The sequence below is a fragment of the Macrobrachium rosenbergii genome, chromosome 25, assembly GCF_040412425.1.
Source record: "Macrobrachium rosenbergii isolate ZJJX-2024 chromosome 25, ASM4041242v1, whole genome shotgun sequence".
Lineage (NCBI taxonomy): Eukaryota > Metazoa > Arthropoda > Malacostraca > Decapoda > Palaemonidae > Macrobrachium > Macrobrachium rosenbergii.
Window position 1 is genome coordinate 40,931,221 of NC_089765.1, and position 22,721 is coordinate 40,953,941.

Here is a 22,721-nt window from a genome sequence, read left to right on the forward strand (position 1 = left end):
TTATCATTAACAAACAAAGGACCTCCTTGTATATAACTTACCTATTTCCAAAACAATGAAGACTAATCTGAGATTCTTCATCCCAGGTTTCAATTCCCTTATCAGTGTATACTGCATGTCCATACTGCTGTGGAAATAAAGGATATACTTCAATGAGAGTTGAAAAATCTTGAAAAACAATTTATTTTGAACAGTCAAAACTATATGAGAGAGAGAGAGAGAATTTTCTCCAAAGGAACTGATGGCTGCATGAAGAGAACTGACAATAGCAATGAAAGTAAGAAAATAAGCAATGCACAAATGAAAACTGAAAATGGTGGCACTTATAAAGCTTACATATAGTGTATATAAAATGCTACTAAGAGCTGACTGTAACTTCCACAAAGGGTGACAAGCAAAGCAATGTACAAGTGATAAAGAAAATGTTAATTCAACCAAAGATATACCTGAAAATATACATAGGCACCCCAGAAACTTTTAAACCTTCAGTGCATTACCCATACCCTGCCCAAACACTTAAGTGAAAGCAAAGAAAATCTACTGACGAGAAACAGCAAACAGCCAGTGATGCAAATACCTGCAAGTTGTCTATTGATGACTATGAAAACACTAACATTTCTTACTCCTTCCTCTTATGTACCTTCATACAAAACAACCTCAAAAAAAAAAAAAAAAACAATCACTATAAATAAATTAGCTTCAAGATTCATTAAAAGAGCATTGAGCAAAAGGACAAGTAAACCAAGACCTCATCAAGCACAGCCACAAGGCAACAAGATAGAGCAAGGCAAAAAAAGGAAGTGATAAACGTGCCTCTTGACAGATGGGAGATAATAGGAAACGGAAAACACTCCATTATTTGACAGTAGGGAGAAATTACCAACTAAACACCTAAAGACAACTTATTTTCCAGAGCTAGTAATGAGGAAGTTGAGAGTTAATCATGCTGCAGTTGCATGTATTAAATAAGGTTCACAAACAAGAGTGGTTTTAACCAGCTTTTGACTTCCATTTCCTGTTCTGAATATTAAATAAGGATGAGAATAACCCCTTTAATGCCTCCACCTCACATGGAAAGTGGCCATTCCTAAATGAATAAACACTGTACATTACAGTACTTGTAGGATGAAAGAACTATTCAGCATGCTCTTACACTATGAATTTTTGCACTTCTACTACAAAGAAGAAACCAAATGATTAACAGTACTTTTACTCAGCAACTACTATGCCCACTTGGTATTCCTCTCTGAACCTAGGTCTTTGTCTTTTTCCTTAATCACTCAAGAGCCTGAGACACACCCATCAATATATACGTAATGCAAATTACCAATTGGGAAGGACAAACTTTACGGTTCAATTTACAATGCAAGAAAAACCACATCATAATTGCAAAACCCCTGAAAAATCATTACCCAATGACAGCAAAACTTATGTCTCACTATCCATTTAATATTGAGAGATCTGTGAAGACTAATGAGATTGGATATTACTTATAGAACCTGGTATTTGATGTGGAATGGACAGTGTTTAAATAATCATGAATGTACCGGTATTTCCAAATAAAAAATGGTCACTTGTAAACATACAAGTTGTCTTATTATCCTACTCTGTAACACAAGAGCCTTGTTGAACTTCAAGCAAAAACTACTTATGGTTATTGTTGTTACTAAAGTTAACAACTTTAGTAACAATAACCAGTATCTAATCAAAGATACAACAAAAGAGAAACAATGGCTAAGAATGGCAGGGATACGAGATGTTTGTTGTCAACATGTATATGTGTCAACAAAAAAACAGAGGTCACACCCCACTTCCTGTCATTCACTCCTTTTCATCTGCTGATTTTCATGAATTATACATACACACTTTGTATGAAAGTTAAATGGCCAACTAAAGTGTTCCATACAGGCCAGGCAAAAAACAATAACATTTATGATCTTCAAAAATTATCCTCTCCAACTTAAATTCCAGAAGAAAGTAAATAAAAAAATAATAAAAAAGCATTTTCAGAAGGGAAACTTAAGAGTACCAAAAACAGTAACTACAATAACTAAGATACCATAGTATTTCTAGGACACAAGTGTACTTGTACTGAAGTCCAATAAAATACAAGAAAATCCTGAAGTAGATGAAATACAGTATGCAAACATCCAACAAAAATGTAATACAAAGCTGACACGAAACACTTTTGAAAGGAAAAAAGGAACCTTAACACCATAAACTAATATTCTACAAAATATGAGGTCTACTTATCAGCAATGACAGCATCAAATATACTGCCAACAAACAATGAAAACTATGATTACCTAAAAGTTATTATTGTAGGAATGTACGGAAACTATTTTCAATTACTTCCAACTATGTATCAATACTTTTTTTTTATTTAGCTATCTACGTGCTAGCAGTATTACATGACAAATTCAACAATAATCTATAAAACTAATAAGTTTGATTTTCAGCTTTTGCAAAAATATTCACTAAGTGTTTGGGACATAAAGACTACTTACACTGACTGAAAGAATGCCAGCTTGCAATGAACTACCACCAGGCACACTTCAAACTGATGAGCTATCATAAATTTATACTTCAAAAGTACTTACACTACATAATCATACTATTAAATTCCTGTTAGTAAAAATTACATTCATAACACACTGAAAATAATTTGCAGCTACTGCAAGATATTATAAGGCTAACTTTTTCCCCATACCTACAGATGCATATACTCAATAATATAATTGCAGTATATACTGTGGATATTTTGCCCTTCACTTCCAGCTGTAACTTGCTTGTACTTGACTCGCCTTCAATTTACCTAGTTAAATGAGAAACCTCACAGTTTTATAGAGAGGAAGAGGAGATTACTGATCATTCATATAATACAATCATCCTAAGTTTGAATTATTGTACTGTAGTCCTATAAAAACAAAAATTTCCTGGAACCAAACAAATGTGACTATATTTCACTCACTGAAAATCCACTCCTGTTTCACTGATCAACACATACCTGGGATTATCAACACATACCTGGGATTATCAACACATACCTGGGATTATAGAACAAAAGAGGGACAGTATAATCCTGCTAGAGGAATGGTACACCTAATTTGCAATCACTCACAAAACAACAAAGTACTGTACTGTACTGATAATCAGTAATTCATCCTCACAAACAGTTTCCTTACATTGGCCACTAATGAAAGTTGGATATAACAAACTAGCATTTGCCCTTGCTACCTGATACATATAAATTCCTTAATAAAGTATACAGTATTTCTTTGGATATAATTTCCACTGAAATTCTTGAGTATTGCAAAGTAAAGATAATTTACAATTTTTCAAGATATACAGCCATGAAGCCTTTTATACAGATATACCTTTAGCTAAAGCTGGTCTGATCATTAAAATATGGTAACAAGATAATTAACTAGTGGGAGGTGGGAGCACCACCCAATCACTTTTTTCTTTGGCAAAAGAGACAAGTGCAAGGTTGGTTAGCATTGGCTAATGATAAAAGACTGAAGGTTATTACAGTGGCTCTCCAGTAATCACGGGGGTTAGGGACCAAAACCACCCGCGTTAAGTGAAAATCCATGATAAGTTGGAGCACCCCTCTAAAAACACTTAAAACTGCCAGCTTTAATAGTTCAAGCACCAAAGACCCCTTCTAAAAATACTTATAACTGCCTATTTTAACAGTTCAAACACCAAATATACCTTAAATTATCATCTTGAAACCCTTTAATATAATTTCAAAGTCATCTTAAAGCATTACCCTTAAAAATATGACAATTTTTGAAAGTACATTGTATTTTTCCTAACTGTACAAACCTGAGGCCCTTTACATTAGGAATTACTTACGGAGAAGCTGGACACGTCCGTTAAACTCTTGAACAAGGTGGTTAGACAGTAACTACTGTCAGGTAGGCGGGGAATACCCGCCTGCCCGGATGTAAACATTCCAGTTTGCCTTTCAGTCCACGTTCAGATTGAGGTGTGGCATGAAGCGGGCATAAAATGTAATGTAAAGGACCTCAGGTTTGCATAGTTAGGAAAAATACAATTTACTTTTAAAAATTGTGATTTGTTCCGACATGATACACAAACCATCGGTCCTTTACATTACGAAGACTCACTGGTTGGAGGGAGGAATCTGAGTGAGTCTCTTGAACTGACTGGAGTTCTGCACACCTGGGCTGCTACTCCTGGTCGAAAGAGCGAGGAGGAGTACTGTGCCTCTGACATATTGATCAGGAGTGTAGGAACTGCATGATCAAATGACAGATACTGGACCTTTTCGCATGAATGAGGAAACAAAACTCATATGAAATAGGCTGGGAAGAATCTTGAGTTGGAGGCAGTAAAGAAAACCTGAGACAGGGATTCCCTTATTGCCAGTCTCTCCTTCCTCCCCTTGCTAGAAGACGGAGCGGAATTGCTTCTATGATTCTAGAAGAAAAAAGAACAGGTGCTCAATGTGTAGTCTTACCGCATCAGATGCCAGATCCAGCAAGTATTGGTTGAGTTCTATTCTCATCCTAAAGGAGCAGAAGTGGGAGGACGAGGAAGGAGGAGAGGCCAGTCACTCTCAGATTCCTTCTCACTTCTGAACCTACACCTTCGGCGAGATGCTACTAGTCCTCTTGAAGGACCCAGGTAAGAAAACACAACTTGTTGACCAGCCACCACAGGGCCAAGGTAAAAAGGTTCCAAGGGCCTGTGGGCAAGACCACAGGAAGAAGACAAGAGTGTGGTCTATGAGACCACATCTTGCTTCCAGACCGACAGAAACTTCCGGAATGCGAGCGATGGACCAAGCCATTGGCTTGATGAGCTCTCGGGTGGAAAGTACCAGTATCGTCGTCACCAGCTGCCGAGCACCTCCTTCGATCACTTCGCGAAGCCAGGAGAAAGATGTGTCCTTAGACGCTTCCTCCTTGGGAGAGATAGTACTAGGGAAAACGACGACGACATCCAGGTTAGGAAAGTCAAGCCTTCGGAAAGTACCACAGCTCCCCTAATAGGACAAGATAACGATTGATCTGAATCATCAATACAAAGTCCAAGGAGGAGGGGAACAAGAAGGACTCGAACCCGACAACAGATGCCATGGATTCGGAGTCCACTAACGACATCCAAGAATGAGTCGAGGTATTGATCCCATTCACCTGTTCTTCCATCTTCTACTCCAAGGCCGGAGAGAGATGAGAGATGGTCCTACAAGGGCACATCTCTGTCCAACAAATCTCGTAAGGGAATGTGCAAAGCACAGGACAGGAACCCTAAACGAGAGTCACATGCCACCCAGGGAACAGTTCCCTGCGACACCAAGACCGAAGAAGCTTCTCATCCGTAGCTAAATCTTGACTGAGGAGAAAAAGGCTACTTCAGATAGAAGATTAGGTCGCAAGGGCCTACGTTCTTCACAAATGGAAAGGACAGAAACAACCCTCAGCGGAGAAGACAAGGAAGTCCAGACGAAGAGCGACTCTGACCCAAGAAGTAGTTCCGTCAACGACACCCACCAGCGAAGATGGATCCAGTCCCTGGGACAGTGTTGCAGAGGATTTCAAGAGATATCCAGCTATATCTGTTGCTGCTCGGCGAGAAAGCCTATGCTTGCAAGGAAAGCTGGAAGGTCTCCCAGTCCCAAACACACAGAGATGTACTGCCTGAAGAACCACTTCTTTTGTAGCTGCTACAGGAGGTTGGGCCAAGCAGAACTCTCCTCAATGCCTCGGAAGCAGAGCTATCAGGTCGGGCCAAGGCGAAGTCTTCCAGCATTTGTCTGTAACTCAGGGTGAGCAATGCTTGTGAACCCCTAATGAAACAGACAAATACAGGGGGGAAAAACATAAGATATCGATTTTTCCCAAAAGACAGCCTGCCTCACCATAGCGACCCCCGGGTCTGGTACGAAGGACAGAGAAACTGCCGACTTTGTTGTGCCAGGAGGTAACAGAAAGACGGTAAGGATCTCTCAGCTGAGCAGTCTCTTCGCGAATCTTTGTGGGGAAAAGAGTGAGGAGCATGTTCCGTTCCGATCACTCAAACCCGAGGCCAAGCTTGCCTACAAATACATCCCCACCGGGAATGTATCTGGCTAATGGAGCTATCGAGTGCGCTATAGAACACTCGAGTACCTGCAAATGTCGACAGATGAAACGGAGGAAAAACTATTCCCTCTTGTTTGTCGACGTATGCCACTACTGTGGTTTTGGTGTTCAACAAAACCACTGAGTGTCGCAAAACTCATCCTGAATTCTCGAAAGGCCAAAAGGCTGCCTTGAGTTCAGGATGTTGATGAGAAGGTACTAATCATCTCGGTCACACACCTTCAAGACAAAGTCTTACAGGTGTGTGCCTATTCCTCGATCGGTGAATTGGGAAGTAGACAAGATGTGAGGAGAATATGCAAGCATATTCGAAGGTTCCTTCAATCAAGCATTAGCCAAACTCTTTCCTCATACTTCAAAGAGGAAAGAAGGATGGAGGAATGGAAGCAGACCTCCTTCATTCTCCACCATGGGGAAGCTTCTGCAAGATAACAGGATACCAAGACGATTAGCTCTAGCCGGGCTGGCATTCCCCGAATCAGGAGCACAGGAGAATAAGTGGGATGGAAGTTTGATGAAATGAATTGCCAAGACCCAAGGGAAATAGATACTTCTCCTGAAGGAATCCATTCCCAGGTCTCAGCAATGTCGATGACAGCTCCAGAGACTCGAGAAGTATCATTTCATCCAGGCACCTGCAGTAGGAGAGCTTCTGCCTGGTCAATACTTCCTTCTCTCTTCCCTTCCGCCCTCCTTCCTTATGGAAAAGAGGGTGGAAAGAGACACAGTTATGAGTACTTTCCCAGAAGGGAAGAAGAAGGGTATGTGTTCTGTGGTCTTCTGAAGCCTGGGACTTCTTAGGGGTTGAAGGGGGTTGGCTTAAGCCTAAGGTCAAGCCGAGATGACTAAGACCCAAAGGTCTTGGCCATTCTCCAAAAGACAAGGCAGTGCCCTGGTACGAACATTGATTACTGCGGTATCTGGCAAAACTCTGAAAGAGAAAGGCAAAACCAAGTAAAGGTTTGTTCCTAAGGGTCCAGCCAGGGTCCAGCCAACTCGAGACTTAAGAAACCGGAGATCCGAATTAGGGCAAAGTCCTTCTTCTTAGCACCAGAATTGCCCACAGATTGCTGTCTGGTATAGGAAGACCCACCCCCGGACAGGAACAGTCTCCAGAAGGCAGGGTTCTTTCCAGGAATAGTCGTATCCGAGGAGAGAAAGCCCAAAAGTGAAGGATCGTGGATCCATCAGGAGACTGCCTGGAGGAAACCAGCATTGCAGAAGAGAATACCCTTCGCAGCAAGGAGAAGCAGAGAGAGAACCCAGTCCGGGTGAAGCAGAGTCAGAACAACCTGCAGTCGGCAAGACCTTCTGAGGCAAGAAGAATTCGTACTCTGTCGAGGCAGGGGAGGAGCTTGGTGTCTTGACCTGCATGAATTCCTTGTCTGAAGAAAATTATTCATCTGGTCGAGAAGAGCGTAGGACATTTTCCCCCACGGACATATTCGCCCCCAGACATATTCCCCTCTAGACATTTACCCACTGTATACAATAAGAGCAAAAGTTTGTTTGTTTCTGAGTCATGCATGATTTATTGTATTTTTACTGAATAAAAACTGATAAAAACATAACTGCATTAAGGATTAAAATATTCACGAGGGATATTTAGGGTCAAATACAGAAGAAAAGTGTCATTAATACTAATTTATTTTTTGCATTAAAGCTTAAAATATTCAACACATTCTAGATACAACAGGCTACAACATTCGGGTAGTCTACCCTGATGCACCTAGACACACCGCTAGCCTAGGCTACTTGTAGTCTGCATAAGAAACATCGGTTAGGCTGCTCCCTACCTACATTAGAATGGATGCTACTTTTTTAACGCTCATTTTTTTAACATTTACGCTTTCAATTTGGGGGTGGCGGAGTGGCGCTTCGCGCCTTATCCGCATTTTGAAAGATTCTTGGCAAGCTCGTATGTTCTGGCAGGCGGTAATGTTGCTCCGCGCGCGCTAGCCACAAGGGTTACAGAAAACGAGTAACGTGAAGAAGGTAGTAACAGAAAACAAGGTTATATAGCTCTATCGACAAACTGCATACTAGGCTCTGTTCAACTGCTTACTCCGAACTTAGGGGTTAACCGTACGTTCGAACATGATTGGCCTAGGCTACTTCTTACATATACGTAAACAAACCCCCACAACATTGTGGGTGTCAACTAACAGGGCCCGGCCGCCACTCTCCAAGTACACTGTGATAACGAGACTATCAACAGAATTGGCAGAACTAGCATCCCAACCACTTAAACTATCACTGGGGTAACTGAGTACAGTAACTTGCTGTATACTAGGGGGGAAAATGTCCAGATGGGAAAATGTTCGGAGGGGAATAGGTCAGGGGGAAAATGTCGGGGGTGGAGGGGGAATATGGCCAGACCCGGTCAAGAACGCTCTCGCAAGCAAGGACCACAGTGGCCCCAAAAACTCTGTGTCCCTCGGGAACTGCAAAGGTTGCGAGTGATGAAGATTATTCATTGGGAGAGCCACGTTCCTGTCCCAGGGATCTTCGCCCTGACGAATCGGGGCAAAGCTCTCCGAGAAACGAGGGCGATCACAACTTGAAGAAGATGACACTCGCTGCTCCCAAAGTGTGAAACTCCTGTACCTTTCTCCTTGGAGGGAGACCTTGGCAGATCCCAAGAAACCCTGCTCGGTTACCTGACTGCACTACAAGACAATCAAGGAACCGACAGCAAGAGTACACCAGGCAGCCAAACTTCAAAGAAAGACAAATTCGTCGGAGCTCTCCCTGTACATCTTGCGCCTCTCCGAACAACCGAGAGGAAAAGAGAACAGGTGAGGAGAAAGAGTACTCCTACCTGTCCTGCCAGTAAGATCAGCAGGAGAGGCGGACTGTGAGCAATAATCAACCGAAGGAGATTATTGCCATACGGGGAAAGAAGAGCGATTGTGCCATGGCAAAGCGCTTTCCCGGAAAGAGCAGAAAGTTCACTCGAACCGTGCCAAGGACCTGATTTGGAAAAACAGAGTGGAGCCGAGCCGAGCTGATCACGTGAACATGATCCAGACTGGGTGGTAAGAGGTGGACTAGGAGGCAAGTGGGGCGAGCCGAGCCAGTCTCGCGAACACGACCAGGGGCTGGAGGGGCAAGCAAGCTGAGAGAGCCGAGCCGAGCTGATCAAGCGAACACAATTGGAACTGGACAGGGCGGAACTCATCTGCTGTGAACTAGCGCTAGTTTCCCGACCTCTAAACTCCTTCGAGGCAGAGGTCCCTCGAGAAGAAAGTTTAAAAGGGAATTCTGTGTCTGCTATCCTGCATGCTTGAACCCAAAGGTTCAAGACATGAGGATGAAATCCGGCCAAGCAACCAAAGCAGCTGGTGGGCAGCATCAAGACACCTGGCGTCTCAGCACCGAGATGCCTGGGTGTCTTCACTTTCTCTCGTCCTGTGCCTCTTGCCAGGAGAGCGCTCGTGATTCATAAAATTCAAGCGACCTACAAGGCTCCCAAAAATCGGGAGTGGCTGCTTTCGGTTTCCTAAAAAATAAAAAACAGCCAGGCACAGAACCAGTCTTAGACACAGACCTCTAAGACTGGCAACGAAGGCGTGGCCTCATGGTCCCCGAAACGTGAGACCCCAGAGGAGAATGCAAATCAGTTCCCACCTAAGGGCGGGAAAAGCCAACAAGAGAAACTTGTCTCCCAGAAGGGAGTCAGTTCCTTAGAAGTCCCACAGGACTCCCAAAGGGAATCTCCTCCCTGCTTCTTTTGGTGTTCAAACCAATAGGATTGATACACCAGGCTGGGAACCCGACTGAGCACTGGTGAGCACTTGTAGTTCTGGCAGGAAGAGTGGAGACACCTGGACGCCTCAGCCCTTTTTCTCACACTGCTCCCAAACTGGGTCAGGGAGAGTATTCTCCAGACCAGATTGGGATACTCGATATTCCATTGAATCTCGAGTACTCGAAGCGGCTTGCAAATGAGCGCCCAAAGCAGCCCCCCATCTTAAGAGGCGGAACCTCTAGGACTGGGAATGGGATCACAAACCAAGGTCTGCACGCCGGCAGCTCCTAAAACACAAAGCCCAGGGCTATGCGAATCAGTTCCCAAACCTGAAGGTCGAGAAGAGCCAATGAGAGACCCACTGCCTCCTTGGAAGGAGGCAGTCCCTAGACATCCAAGGGCATCAAGGGGAAAGAAGCAGCCTTCCTCTCCTTCGGCCGACAGAGGTCTATCCGGTTCCTGGGACCCCCTCGAACCTCGGGAGAGGAAGGGAAGAGGCAGCAGAAAACGAAATCGAAGATAAGTTGAAGAAGACGGCAGCTACTTCCACGGCCGACTTCTTTTACCTTCACTCCGACATCTTCTACAGGATGGTGGACGCGAAACATTGTAACCTCCAGGGCAGCTATGCAGGATCTTGACGGAAGCAGCCCAAGACATGACCACCAGGAGAAGCAGCAGGCACGATCAGGGCAGCTGATGCAGGAGCTACGGAAGCGGTTCGGAAGGCAGGAGCTACAGCAACAGCCAGGAACGTCACATGAAAGTCACCAGCAGCGACAGGACGGCTGCGGCAGGAGACCAGGAAGAGCCACCTAGAGACTGTCATTGAGTCAACGGGAGCATAACACAGGAAACAGCAGGTACAGATGGACCACAGATACGCCAGAGGCAGTGTCACAGCATACATGAAGGCCAACAATGACAGCGATCGATCCATATCGGTGGGAACACAGTCGGAACAATCCCGACATGGAGCTGTGCCATTCCAACCAGGTACTGTGGTTGATCCCAAAGCACCGCTGAATGAACATCGGGACTCCTTCACGCAAAGACATCCCAACTGAGATATCCAGCCAACTACTGCTGTGCCTGTGATGCTCACTGTCAACCTGAAAGGAAAAGCAAAGATGATTAGTAGAGGGAGACTCCTCTCGCTCTGAGGGGAACTGCCCTACACAGCGAGAGGCCCCTTAGAAGAGGTCGCCCGACCACCCATGGGCCCCCCCCTCGCAGTCTTCGCCCGACGAGCGAGCGAAGAGGGCAAAGAAGAGAGATCTCTACCGAAGGAGAGATAGGGAAGAACCTACAGGGAGAGAGAAGGAAGGAGAGGCCACCAAGGGCGCCATGGAAGCGAAACTTACCGACAACGCCTGCAACCTCTCCCCAACAACTCTCTATAAGGCAGGCAGCAAAAACAACACTCAGCACAAGTAAAAGGAAGTAGTCATGCCCTTGTACACGGAGGGCGGGAGCCCAAGAAGGGGAGCGAATTCTTACGTCCCAATCAATGTAGGGGAGCGAAGATATCACGTCCCAATCTAATATCTCCGAATGTACAGGGGAACACCCTCAATATCTAAATAAAGCGCTACTGGAAGAGAAGCATTACCACTCGGTTATGCCCCTCTAAATACAGCCTTGGCCGTCAAACTCAAGACCCAGACGCAGAGGAACGATGCCTTATGCAAGGCTATCACAAATCGTGGGTTTGTATTAATAAATATCACACGTAACACAAAAATACAGAGATACCACCGGGATAATAAAGAGCTTAACAACAGCCAGGCAAAGAGATCCTAAAACATGTCTGCAACGCATGACGGCCGAAAGCAAACTGGAATGTTTACATCCAGGCAGGTGGGTATTCCCTGCCTACCTGACAGTAGTTACTGCCTAACCACCTTGTTCAAGAATTTAATGGCCGTGTCCAGCTTCGCCGTTAGTAATTCCTAATGTAAAGGACCAATGGTTTGTATATCGTCTTAAAACAAATATTCTCTTGTGTACTGTTATAATGTGTTTGATAATCATAGAGTCAACTAAACTTGTAATGAAGCTTAGTTCAGTAAATCAGAAAAAGAAAAAATATGGCAACACATACCTACAGTAAAAACAATTATAAATGTCGAGATGGTCAGTTTTATTTATACATATTACAATGATAATATACATCAATATAATAGTGTATAAATGGATTACATAAGTGAAATAACATTTTTATGATAAAATAAAGTTTTATATATACTTACCAAGTAACTACATAGCTATTAGTTTCTATCGCAGCAGCTTAAATTTGAAATTCGAGGTAGCGTTCCTATATTCTGGTGTGGGTAACTCACTCCCGCCCACTTTCGGGGAAAGATAGGTACGCTGCTAAAGAGCCCAATTTGCTTGTGCCCTATGTCCATGAGAGAGGAAGAGGGGGGGCTCTGATCATGTAGTTACTTGATAAGTATATATAAAACTTTATTTCATCATAAAAATTCAATTTTTATATCAGTTACTTACCAAGTAACTACAAAGCTGTATCCCACATTGACAGGGGGTGGAATAAATGGGCATATACTACTTAAAAATCACTCATAGACAGAGATGAATTTTGAAATACAAAATAGTTAGCATTGGTTTAAATGCTTGTTGTAACCTACCTGGTGAGAGAGCTACAGCAGAAAATTACTGCCTTTGGTCGGAGCTCATCTTGACTGTAGTGACGTGGAAGTGAAGCCAGGGGCACCTCTACGCCTCTACATCAGTGGGAGCTTTGCAGCCAAGGAGTACTCTGATGGCTACCAAAGCATACAATAAAAACAAAAGTCCTTGCCCTGGGTGCAGTACACAACCAAGACCATAAAAAACAAGTCACACATACACCATATAAAAACCAGATAACCACAACCCATTCATAACAAGACACAATGAATGATGGGTGCTCCAGGTACACAGTATCCTCCAACTTCCCAAAACTCAACTTATATTCAAGGAAAGTGGACAGAGGAATGGAAGAGACACCTCCTATCCTTCCTCCCCCCTCACCATGCAGGCCACGGATAATGGGACGAGGATACTGCAGTTTTCATATAGTCTCAATATCATGCAGATAAATATTCGCAAACACTGAATTGCAACTCCAGAAGGTGGATTGCACAACTGTAGCAAGAGATAAGTTTAGCTTGAAGGCCAACAAAGTCACTACTGCCCTAATTTTATGGGCTTTCACTTTGCAAATAGGCAAGTCTTTCTCTTGAGTCTTAATGTGAGACTCGGAAATTACATCTCTCAAGAAGAACGCCAACACGTTCTTGGATAAAGGACAGGCCAGGTCCTTGACTGAGCACCAGACGTGCCTCTGATTCTCTTAGTCCTCTCCATGTAATACTTTAACGCTCTTACTGGAGAAAGGGCTCTCTCTTGGTCTGTAGGTCCAAGAATGTCTGTTAAACTCTTGATTGTGAATGAACGGGGCTAGTGATTGGCAGACGTTCCATTCTTCGCTACAAATCCCATAGTGAAGGAAGAGACCGCGTCTCCTTGTGCAAATCCTATCTTCTCGCTCAAGGCCTGCAATTCAATAGTCCTCTTAGCTGTAGCCAGGGCTACCAAAAAGAAGGTCTTCCTTGTGAGATCCCTGAGGGATGTGGATTGAAAAGGCTCAAACAGAGGGCCTGAAAGCCATTTTAAAGCTATATCTAGATTCTAGACACGGAATCTGACCTCTCCTGTTTTGAAGTGTCCAGTGATTTGATTAGATCACTGATGTCTTTATCAGCAAACAGATCCAGGCCTCTATGTCTGAATATGGAGTTTAGCATAGCTCTGTAGCCCTTGATCGTGGGTGTAGCTAACCCTTGGGAAGACTTTAAAAATAGCAAAAAGTCTGCTATTTGCGGTACAGAGGTAAAAGTACATGATACATTATGTCTTCTGCTCCATCTGCGGAAGATTGCCCACTTGTTCAGGTAGACGTTGGAGGAAGACTGGCGTCTACACCTTGCAATTACTCCTGCAGCTGGTCTCAAAAAACCTTTCGCTCTGACAAGCTTCCTGACAGTTTGAAGCCTGTCAGAGCGAAAGTGGATAGTCCTTGGTGAAACCAGTGAAAGTGTGGTTGCTTGAGCAGATTTCGTCTCTGTGGCAGTAGTCTTGAGAAATCTACCAGAAAATCGAGGTGGTCAGGAAACCACTCCTTTTGTGGCCAAAAATGAGCTACCAGGGTCATTGACGTGTTGTCATGCAAGAGAAACTTGTTGATTACGTCTCCCACCATACTGAATGGTGGGAAGGCGTAGATGTCCAGGTTCGACCAGTCCTGGAGCATCGCATCTGTTGCCCACACAAGAGGGTTCATGGCTGGCGAACAATACAAGGGAAGTTGATGGTTCCTCGACGTTGCAAACAGATCTGTCAACGGCTTTTCCCACCATTTCCATAGGTCGGTTCACACCTGCGCATTCAGTGTCCATTCCGTGGGCAGGACCTGTTTGTAACGACTCAGTTCATCCACTATGACATTTAGCTTGCCATGTATAAAGCACGTGGCAATTTTGGCATGGTTTTCTTGTGCCCTGATGAGAAGTTCTCTGGCTGCTTGATACAGCGAAAAAGAGTGGGTTCCTCCCCGATTCCTTATGTAGGCCAGAGCTGTCATATTGTCTTACTTGCATTACACTTGGATTCATCGGATCCCGAATCCAAATCGATCGAAGAAAGGGAATGAACTCCAAGATGGAAGCCTTTCCAGCGGCTGTACACCGGGTCCTGGGACCCTCATACAACAGGCTCGGAAGGGGGGTGACTACCTATGGGCAAACCCCACTGACCTCCGTTGGACTTATGGTTTGCCTCCTCCCAAGTTTGGGGGAGTTTGACAGGGACCTTTGTCTAGGAGCGTCGGTGGGACGAGTAGCCACCTCCTCTACTGACACAACACTTGCACCGTGATCACTGGCATTAAATTTATCCATAAGGCCCCTATTTGAGCTACAGTGTTAACTAAAAGACTGAATTTCCGGTCTATTCTGGCTTCCAGACAGGCAATGGCATCAGGTTCGGAAGGTTGGGAGTTGAATAACGGAGTTACAGGTAAAGTCAAGAGGACTGGTGATAGGGGAAAAGGCAATTACAGAAGTCAAAAGGGCAGGTAAAACAGAACCCTAACTAACTGAACTTTTAGCTTTGTTAGCCGCTGCTCTTTGTCTATTTTTCTCAAGTTTATCTATACTGGTCAGTCTTCCATTTCCCGATACCACTCTCTGCACTCGTTACAAGTCAAGTCGGAAGAGCAAATTTGTCCTCTACAGTGAAAACAAATGGTATGGAAGTCATATTTGATTGAAGTAAGTCTGGTATTGCAGCCTTTGCTGCAAAGCTGGCTACTTGTAGAACTAGAGTCAGACATCCTAATTAATATGAAAAGTCCAAGCTAAATAAGCTAATGCAATTAGCACAATTGCTACAAAAGCAAAGAATACTTCACCAAAGACAATGAAAACCATCCGGTGAACTATATTAAGATCAAACGACAGCTGTCGCCAACAACCGATGTATAGCTGTTAACTGGCAGAAACGAATTGGGTTCTTTAATGGTGTTGTACCTATCCGTCCCCAAAAGTGGGGGGGGGGGTTACCTACACCAGAACATTGGAACGCTACCATGGATTTCAAATTTAAGCTGCCGCCAGTTAGAAACTAATAGTCATATAGTTACTTGGTAAGTAACTTATGTAAAAATAATATTTTATTATTTTATTTTTTTTCATTAAAGGATACATATACTGTATGAACATTGGTAAGCTGCTTTGTGATTTTGCAGGATTTTAATTTAGCATTTTACTGATATTTTGCTGTTGACATTGATATTAATATTTGAAAATTGGGAAATCATTTTTATATCCTTAAAAATGTATTTAGTTATGAAAATACAGTTATTAATGAATATTGCTCAGCAAAAAATTAGCAAATTAATGAATCTCCCGTGGTATACTTGGAGATACGTTCCACAGAAAAAACTGAGATTAACTGAGGCCGCGATCTAGCGGGAACCCACTGTATATCTACAGAGTGCTGGCTAATGATAAAACAGAAGTTTTTTTATATGTAGGAAAGTGCAAATTGTCTTCAATACACAATCTGTTCTAACTAGAATACAAAACTTTATCCTTTATATGGAAAGGAAGTGGTATTTTCAACATGTTAACTACAGGATTGGTTAATCATTCTGCAGTTTGGTAACAACGGGAATGATACTTCTCAAAAACTCTGTTGGAATTACCTACACACCTATTACTATACTATATATATGGATAATATAATCTGGGAAGAACTGAATGCAAAGGATGATCAGAATTATGAAACATCTTATACAGCTCACACAAACAGCTAATGTAACAGCAGTGCTAGAGATGAATATCAACATCAGGGAGAGGAAATTTAACGCCGAGTTTTGCCAAATAATTGAAGAGAACACCTGCTGAAGACTAAACAGGGAACAGTATTAACAGAAACAAAGACTAAAATCACTGTAAGCATGAGGCAACACAGTTCTGAATCATCATGTTCATATGTCATACACATGGTTAAGGAAAGCTTTACTGTACTGGTAATACCCTCATTGAGATTTCCAGGGGTTACAAAATTTGCCTTCAGCAAAGCTAACTCTGACATATTATGGACACTGCAATGTTTCTTTATTTGATCACAATGAATTTATTTTTCATGATACAAAGCACATTTGTCATTTTGGAGCTGAATACTCGCACCTGTTAGGAAACAATGGACAGTAATAGGGCAGCCATGTCTCACTTAAGTATTTACTGATGCATCAATAGGCAATGTTTTTATAATTTGTGTACATATAGCAAATTTTTTTTAATTGTTTAAAAATCATGCTTCATCCAGACAGTAAAGTGCAAATAGTATCAAAAAGCCTGTCTTCCAGTAAGTCATATCTGAAGGTGTACAAGCGCACAAAACCGCAATAAGCATTTCGGTGAAATAGCTTACGCTAGAGTTGTTCTGATACCTTTTGATGCATCTGGCATTCAATTCTAGTGGAAATGTTTGTTTAGTTGGATACTTTCCCAAGTTATTTCCAAACAATAGGGGGATTACAATTGGAAATGATATTGCCAGTGACTTAGCAGCCAATTCCCTATGAGATACTGACTTAGCAGCCAATTCCCTATGAGATATTGAAGAATAGGGCAACAAAGAAGCTATGTAACTAAACACAGTTTATAGTTTACAGCTACCTAATTGACTAGTTCATGTCAGGTTAAGGTAGAGTTGCCTTCCCTCATTGGGTAAGAAGTGGTATCTTAAAGTTAGGTCATGTTTGGGTGAAGCCCTGTATTTCTCTGTATAACTCATGGTGCCTTGGGTCAACCGTGGGTTGGAAAAGTTAGTGAGGAGGGGGTGGGGGTGAACTCTTTGGCTGGTATGATGTGGTACCCTTGGCAATTTTAAGCCAAACAGGGGTGTGTATTGAATATTCAAATGTAAATGTCAAATTTGTCAATATCAAATAAAATCTTACACTGCACTTGATTATAGGCTTAAAAGTAACCACTGCCAAATCTTGCCTGGGTAAACGTGCTCAAGTGGGTTGCAGATTAGACTTATTACAAGAAGGATGCATCCTAACCCAAACTACGGTTAACCTAAACTTGAAATGGAATTTTGCAGATGACTCCTGCCCTGTGTAGGCCAACTGGCAGTCAGTTAGGGTAGTCTTCCATACAATGGCCTAACTGAATACAACCCTTACAGGCTTAGTTATAAAGGACCATATGAAGGGGGCTCAAGCTGTACATCCATAGATATTAATATTCATATTTTTAAAAACATTGCAAATAACAAGCATCTGGTGTTACAAGAAATGCTAAAATGTCCTAGAGTCCCATTTATGTTTCTGTTAACTCATGACATACATATTACATGTATTTTAAACTTTAAGAAATAGAATTTTTTTTACTTTATTACCAGTTCTTGATATTGGAGCTCTTTGCTTTGTTGTTAAAACTCCTTAATATGATTACTACGAAAAACACTTTAAAATCCACTGCATATTTACTGTTACTGAAACATTTACCAATGAATATTGTACGCCCCACTGACTTTTTCTAAGTTCTTTGTTTATGTCTCGATGTACATGAAACTGGGTCTCCCGATGGGATTTTAGTAATTGTTACTATAGTTTAATTAAGTCTTTTGTTATTTTCATCTGGAATTAGGGGTACCAAAACATCATTGAAATCTGATGGGTTCATTTGTACTGTACTAAGTTTCACCAATTAATTTGGATTCTGGAACTCAGATTAATTATTTTGGTCAAACTGCAAATTTCATGGAATTTGTTTTTTCTTGTGATGTGAATGTTTATGATGCTTAATTTGGTAGCAAATTGCTAGCTTTAAGTACTGAACCCCCTTACATCCTACAATTTAGGGGAACCACAGTGGGAACCTAGCTTTTGATAGGGAAAAACATGAAACAAATGAAAGGGAAAAATATGAAACAAGTGAAATAGATGGGTGCATTCTACTGTCCACATAATACTTCAAGTTCTGATTAAGGTGTGCTTTACTGAATGTTTTAAAAAAGACACCATGCTCCAGTTAAGTAAGGCCCTGGTGATCTAGTGTATGTAAGGGGGTCCAGGCTTGCCAGTTAAGGATGTCAGTTGTTGGGTTACTTTGACAACCTATCATTTCCTTCAATTTAGTGCCCTAGGTAAGATAGGTGGGAGGGTCTGGGAAGGTTAAGCACCCAGCCCCAATGTTAGGTTAGGTCGCAACTCTATCTAATTTACAGTACCCTAGGTTAGGCACAGTGGGGCAGTACAGGTTTCCCAATACAGTCCTTCATAATTCACTATCTAAACAAATGTCAGAAATATTCAAAACTCACAAAACATGGGAAACAATATTTTCAAGTTCAAGATATGATTATAGTTTAAGCTATAGGGTAAAACTGCAGACTGGAATATTAACTGTCTTTTACTTATATTTTTGTTTATGATATTTACTATTATGTTTTTACTTTTATCCCATTTACTTTCAGCACCCAATTTGCACATAAACTGGCAGCTACTGAACTAGAGGGGTACAGAGGTAGTCTGCAAGGTAGAACTAAGTATCAACTCCGCTGCAGTTTTACCATAGAGTAAAAAATTTACCCAGTAACAACAGTGCAGATGAGTGCACATTAAGCCTACTTCCAATGGTTGCAAAATGCTTAAAAGCAAATCAATCATTTCAACATGACGCATCCTAACCTAACCTATCCTGGGACACTACGCCCTCACCTGGCAGGGGGGAACAATAACATGCATAGCAGAGACAATTGTGTGCAATTATTCAGCAGTATTACCTAAAAAAAAAAATACTGAATCATTGCTGTAAGCAGAAGTCATTCATTCCTCTCTTTAGATTTGATGAAATTTTCAAGACCTTACAGAGTGTACATTGACCTTGTAGACAGACTACACTAGGCGCAAGCAGAATGGCAGCAGGTTATTGAAGACTATCTACAAACAAAGTCTTTAATATCCCCTCGCACGGTACATGACGTTCATATGCCTGCCTAACCTTCAATTTTAACCTACCATGCAACAACCTACTAATTGAAGACTTGCAAAGAGGCCCAAAACAGATTATCCTACCGACCGTCAACCTCAGTAGCTTAATCTATTTCACAAGATTAGAGTTCAGTTATTCAGTCTCCTTTCTATTAAACGGCCTATACCTAAATGACGGACATGATTTACCACTTTGATCACTTACACACTTAGATAATTCACACAACTCACTCTAAGATTGCCACATCGCTTGACGAATTCATTGTGGGAGAAAATATCAGGAAAATTAAGACACCACAACTACTATTGACACCACTCTGGTGGAAAAGTGGCACCACTGCTCAGCACAACAACAACATTACATTTGGCACATCAGCAAGTGCCCATTGATGCCACGCATACAAATTTCTATGGTAGAAACCATCATAAATGACTCGTAGCTGGAGACCGTCTAAATTTCGAAGGCCTAGAGAGTAATGTCTGAACTTCATGACCCAAAATATCATAAGAAGACGACAAGCACACTAAAATGATAAAGGAAAGGTTGAACTACCGAGCAGCACCGTCGCTCTGCTTCATCATACGGTTGGCCATCCTCCTCCTCCTGGATCTCGAGACTAATTTCCAAACCCCTTTTACGCTCCCATTCGCTCTCTTACAGGCTCTCTGGTGAAGGGAAAAGACCAAAGAAGCCCCAAACCTTCTTCCCGATGAGCTGTATTAGAGCCTAATAGGAAATATAGGTTTAGCGTAATTTTAAGGGAAGAAGATGAGAGAGTACACGCCTTGCCTCTCGTGGACATTAGATGCCGCCGTCTGACGGCAACCATTGACGCCTAATCGCATTCAGGACATCCCTTTCATAGAGTATTTTTGATGGAAATACTGAAAGTACGTTTTTTGTATCTAAATAGATTTTATGTATATTTTACGTTTAAAATATTGCTTTTATATTATTTTTAATCATAAATATCTGATTTTTTCAGTACTAAATGGCTTTTTTACTCAGTAAGATTATTTCTTTATCCGTATTTCTTGTCAGGTCCACAGCGCCGTCTAGTCACGTGACCTTATTTATGGATGTTTATTGGACAGCCTAAAACGTTCTTTTAAAGTAATCTGAACAGTAAAAGTTGTAACAATAGTACTAAAAGCACAATTCTGAATGAAAAATAAAGATATAAAAAGTTCTTAGTATAATAAAAATTTTATAAACTGCCGTAAGTTGACTTCTGTTATAGATAATTTTTACAAATTAATAGTAAAAGAAAACCTATTTACAGACGCAGATCAATGAAGGGAAAATGGCTGCACGAAGCTAGTATACTTCAAAGCCTGCGACGAAGGAAGACCGTCTTCCGCGTCTGCACACCCAATCTGAGACAATCGAGTGCAATGGCAGAGTGATGTGGCTATCTATGAAAATTAATCATGGCGATGACTCAGTTCACGAATGAAATTCTGAAAATCAGTGTTGCTCAGATATGCCAAACTATTGGCTTCCAAGGAATATACTCAACACCGCTAGATGTTTTGTCAGATTTACTTCATCGTTATATGACTGAGGTGTGTCGCCTCACCCATAGATACACTGAACATTGTAAGTTGACGATAAAGGTCTAAGACACTTTGTAATTAAGAAAATTACACATTCATAAGGTATTCTTAATTGTGGAAAGTTGACAGACCTCTCCAAGCTTTCAGAATTGTCTGTCTTTACGGCCCTGGTTTTGAAGCTCCCATAATCATAGGCTTAACCCGTAGACTAGTGCCTTGTTTTAGATTTAAATACGCATTAAATGTTTGTCATTTTCAGGTGTTTAATGCACCAATTTACATTGTATCGGTGGTTTCATAATTTCATTCATTTGAAGAGTACCGGTACTGTAGGCATACCCATGCACCGCGCCACCAGCCGAATTGACAGTTGGAACCAAGCATGGGTCTAAGCTGCCATACAATAGGTTTTTAGGATTTTTTTTGATATTTTGGTTAGAACAAATAAAAGGCAATAGGTGACGAACCAGGTAGGCCAGTGATAGGCCTATGTGATATTTCCATTAAACAAAGCTTATGTAAGACCAGACCCAAACAAACATGGGCTAAGATTAAGCCAGTTTGCCAGAAGGTTCACAGGCCAAGGCAAATTCAGTTTCATAAAGTAGTGTTCTTAATGTATGGTAGAATCTGACAGTAAACTGAAGTGTTCTTAATAAAATATAACTAATCTGGTCACTGATTTATGCCTAGATGTGCTGAGCTAACGTTTTCTTGGTTGTTATGCCTATGTGTTTGCTGTAGCATAGGTCTTGGAATTCAGTGGGAGTAAACTAGGGTATGTGGGACCATGGCTAAGTTTACATACTTATCTTAGCTGTCACTAATAGGCTAGGCATAATTTTCATATGATATAGGTCTACCTTCCAAGCTTTTTATGGACCCTGATCTAGGTGATATTTTTATAGTTTAATTTTTTTGCAAGCTCTTGATATATGTTTATATGATTATCATTGTTGGTACAACTACAGTATATACTTGCTTTTGCTTTTTCAGCCCCCCAGTATATTACAGCCAATATACTGGTTTTTGTGAGTAAATATCATCAACAAGAACTAACTGCAATGCTTATCGCAAGAAAAACAGGAATCAATTCAGGACTTTTGAACAGCATTTTGAATCTTGAAAAATCCCAAACAGTTATGAAAGCGTACTGTTTGGATTTAGTTATTAAATGGATACATCGGAAATTACCTGCATATCAAAAAGAAAACAAGATCTATGACCATGTTTCCCTGTCTTAAAAAAAGATGCTCCCCTCACAATATGCGAAGTAGCTGCTGTCAAAATTGTCGAGTTCCTATCAGTTGGTAACCAGTTTACAGACAACAGCATAAGTGATGGGGCTCAGGTTGCACTACTATAGTACAGATACCATAAGTCTTTGGTTGGGGTTTTCAGGCAACTCTTGAGTGGGTAAACACATTTGATTAATTTAAAGAATTATTTAAATAAGTCAGCAAAAAACACTTGATTTTGCTGTTGTATTAAAAACTTCATAATAATAATGATAATAATAATACACTCAACAAGTTTCATAACTTTTTCAGAATTTGAAAGAACAAAATGTTTTACAATGTTAGTGCAGCCCCAATTTTTAGATTGCTCCGACTGAATTTAATTTAAAAGTCACATAGGTCTTTGGTTTGACCAAGGTTGACGTGGATATATGATTGTTGGAGGTTAAAATTCATGCCACCTGTTTATTTCATGTTCAACA

At 41.6% G+C, this 22,721-nt stretch overlaps 2 protein-coding genes across 10 annotated transcripts in view; one reads left to right on the forward strand and one right to left on the reverse strand.

The window, feature by feature from the left end:
- The window catches only part of LOC136852593 (SOSS complex subunit B1-B), a 30,667-nt gene extending 10,384 nt beyond the window's left edge, over positions 1–20,283 (reverse strand). Inside the window, exons 1-2 of one of the 8 annotated variants that reach the window (XM_067127456.1) lie at positions 19,998–20,283; positions 42–124 (exon numbers count right to left, since the gene is read on the reverse strand). In XM_067127456.1, the coding sequence (XP_066983557.1) occupies positions 42–124; positions 19,998–20,038 (124 nt within the window). In that variant the 5' untranslated portion in view covers positions 20,039–20,283. The other 7 variants (XM_067127455.1, XM_067127459.1, XM_067127460.1 and 4 more) reach the window with 7 other exon arrangements.
- A 440-nt stretch (positions 20,284–20,723) lies between these two features.
- The window catches only part of Taf3 (TBP-associated factor 3), a 161,747-nt gene continuing 159,749 nt past the window's right edge, over positions 20,724–22,721 (forward strand). For both annotated transcript variants that reach the window (XM_067127472.1, XM_067127473.1), the window contains exon 1: positions 20,724–21,044. In XM_067127472.1, coding sequence (XP_066983573.1) covers positions 20,876–21,044 — 169 coding nt within the window. In that variant the 5' untranslated portion in view covers positions 20,724–20,875. The remainder of the gene's footprint in view (positions 21,045–22,721) is intronic.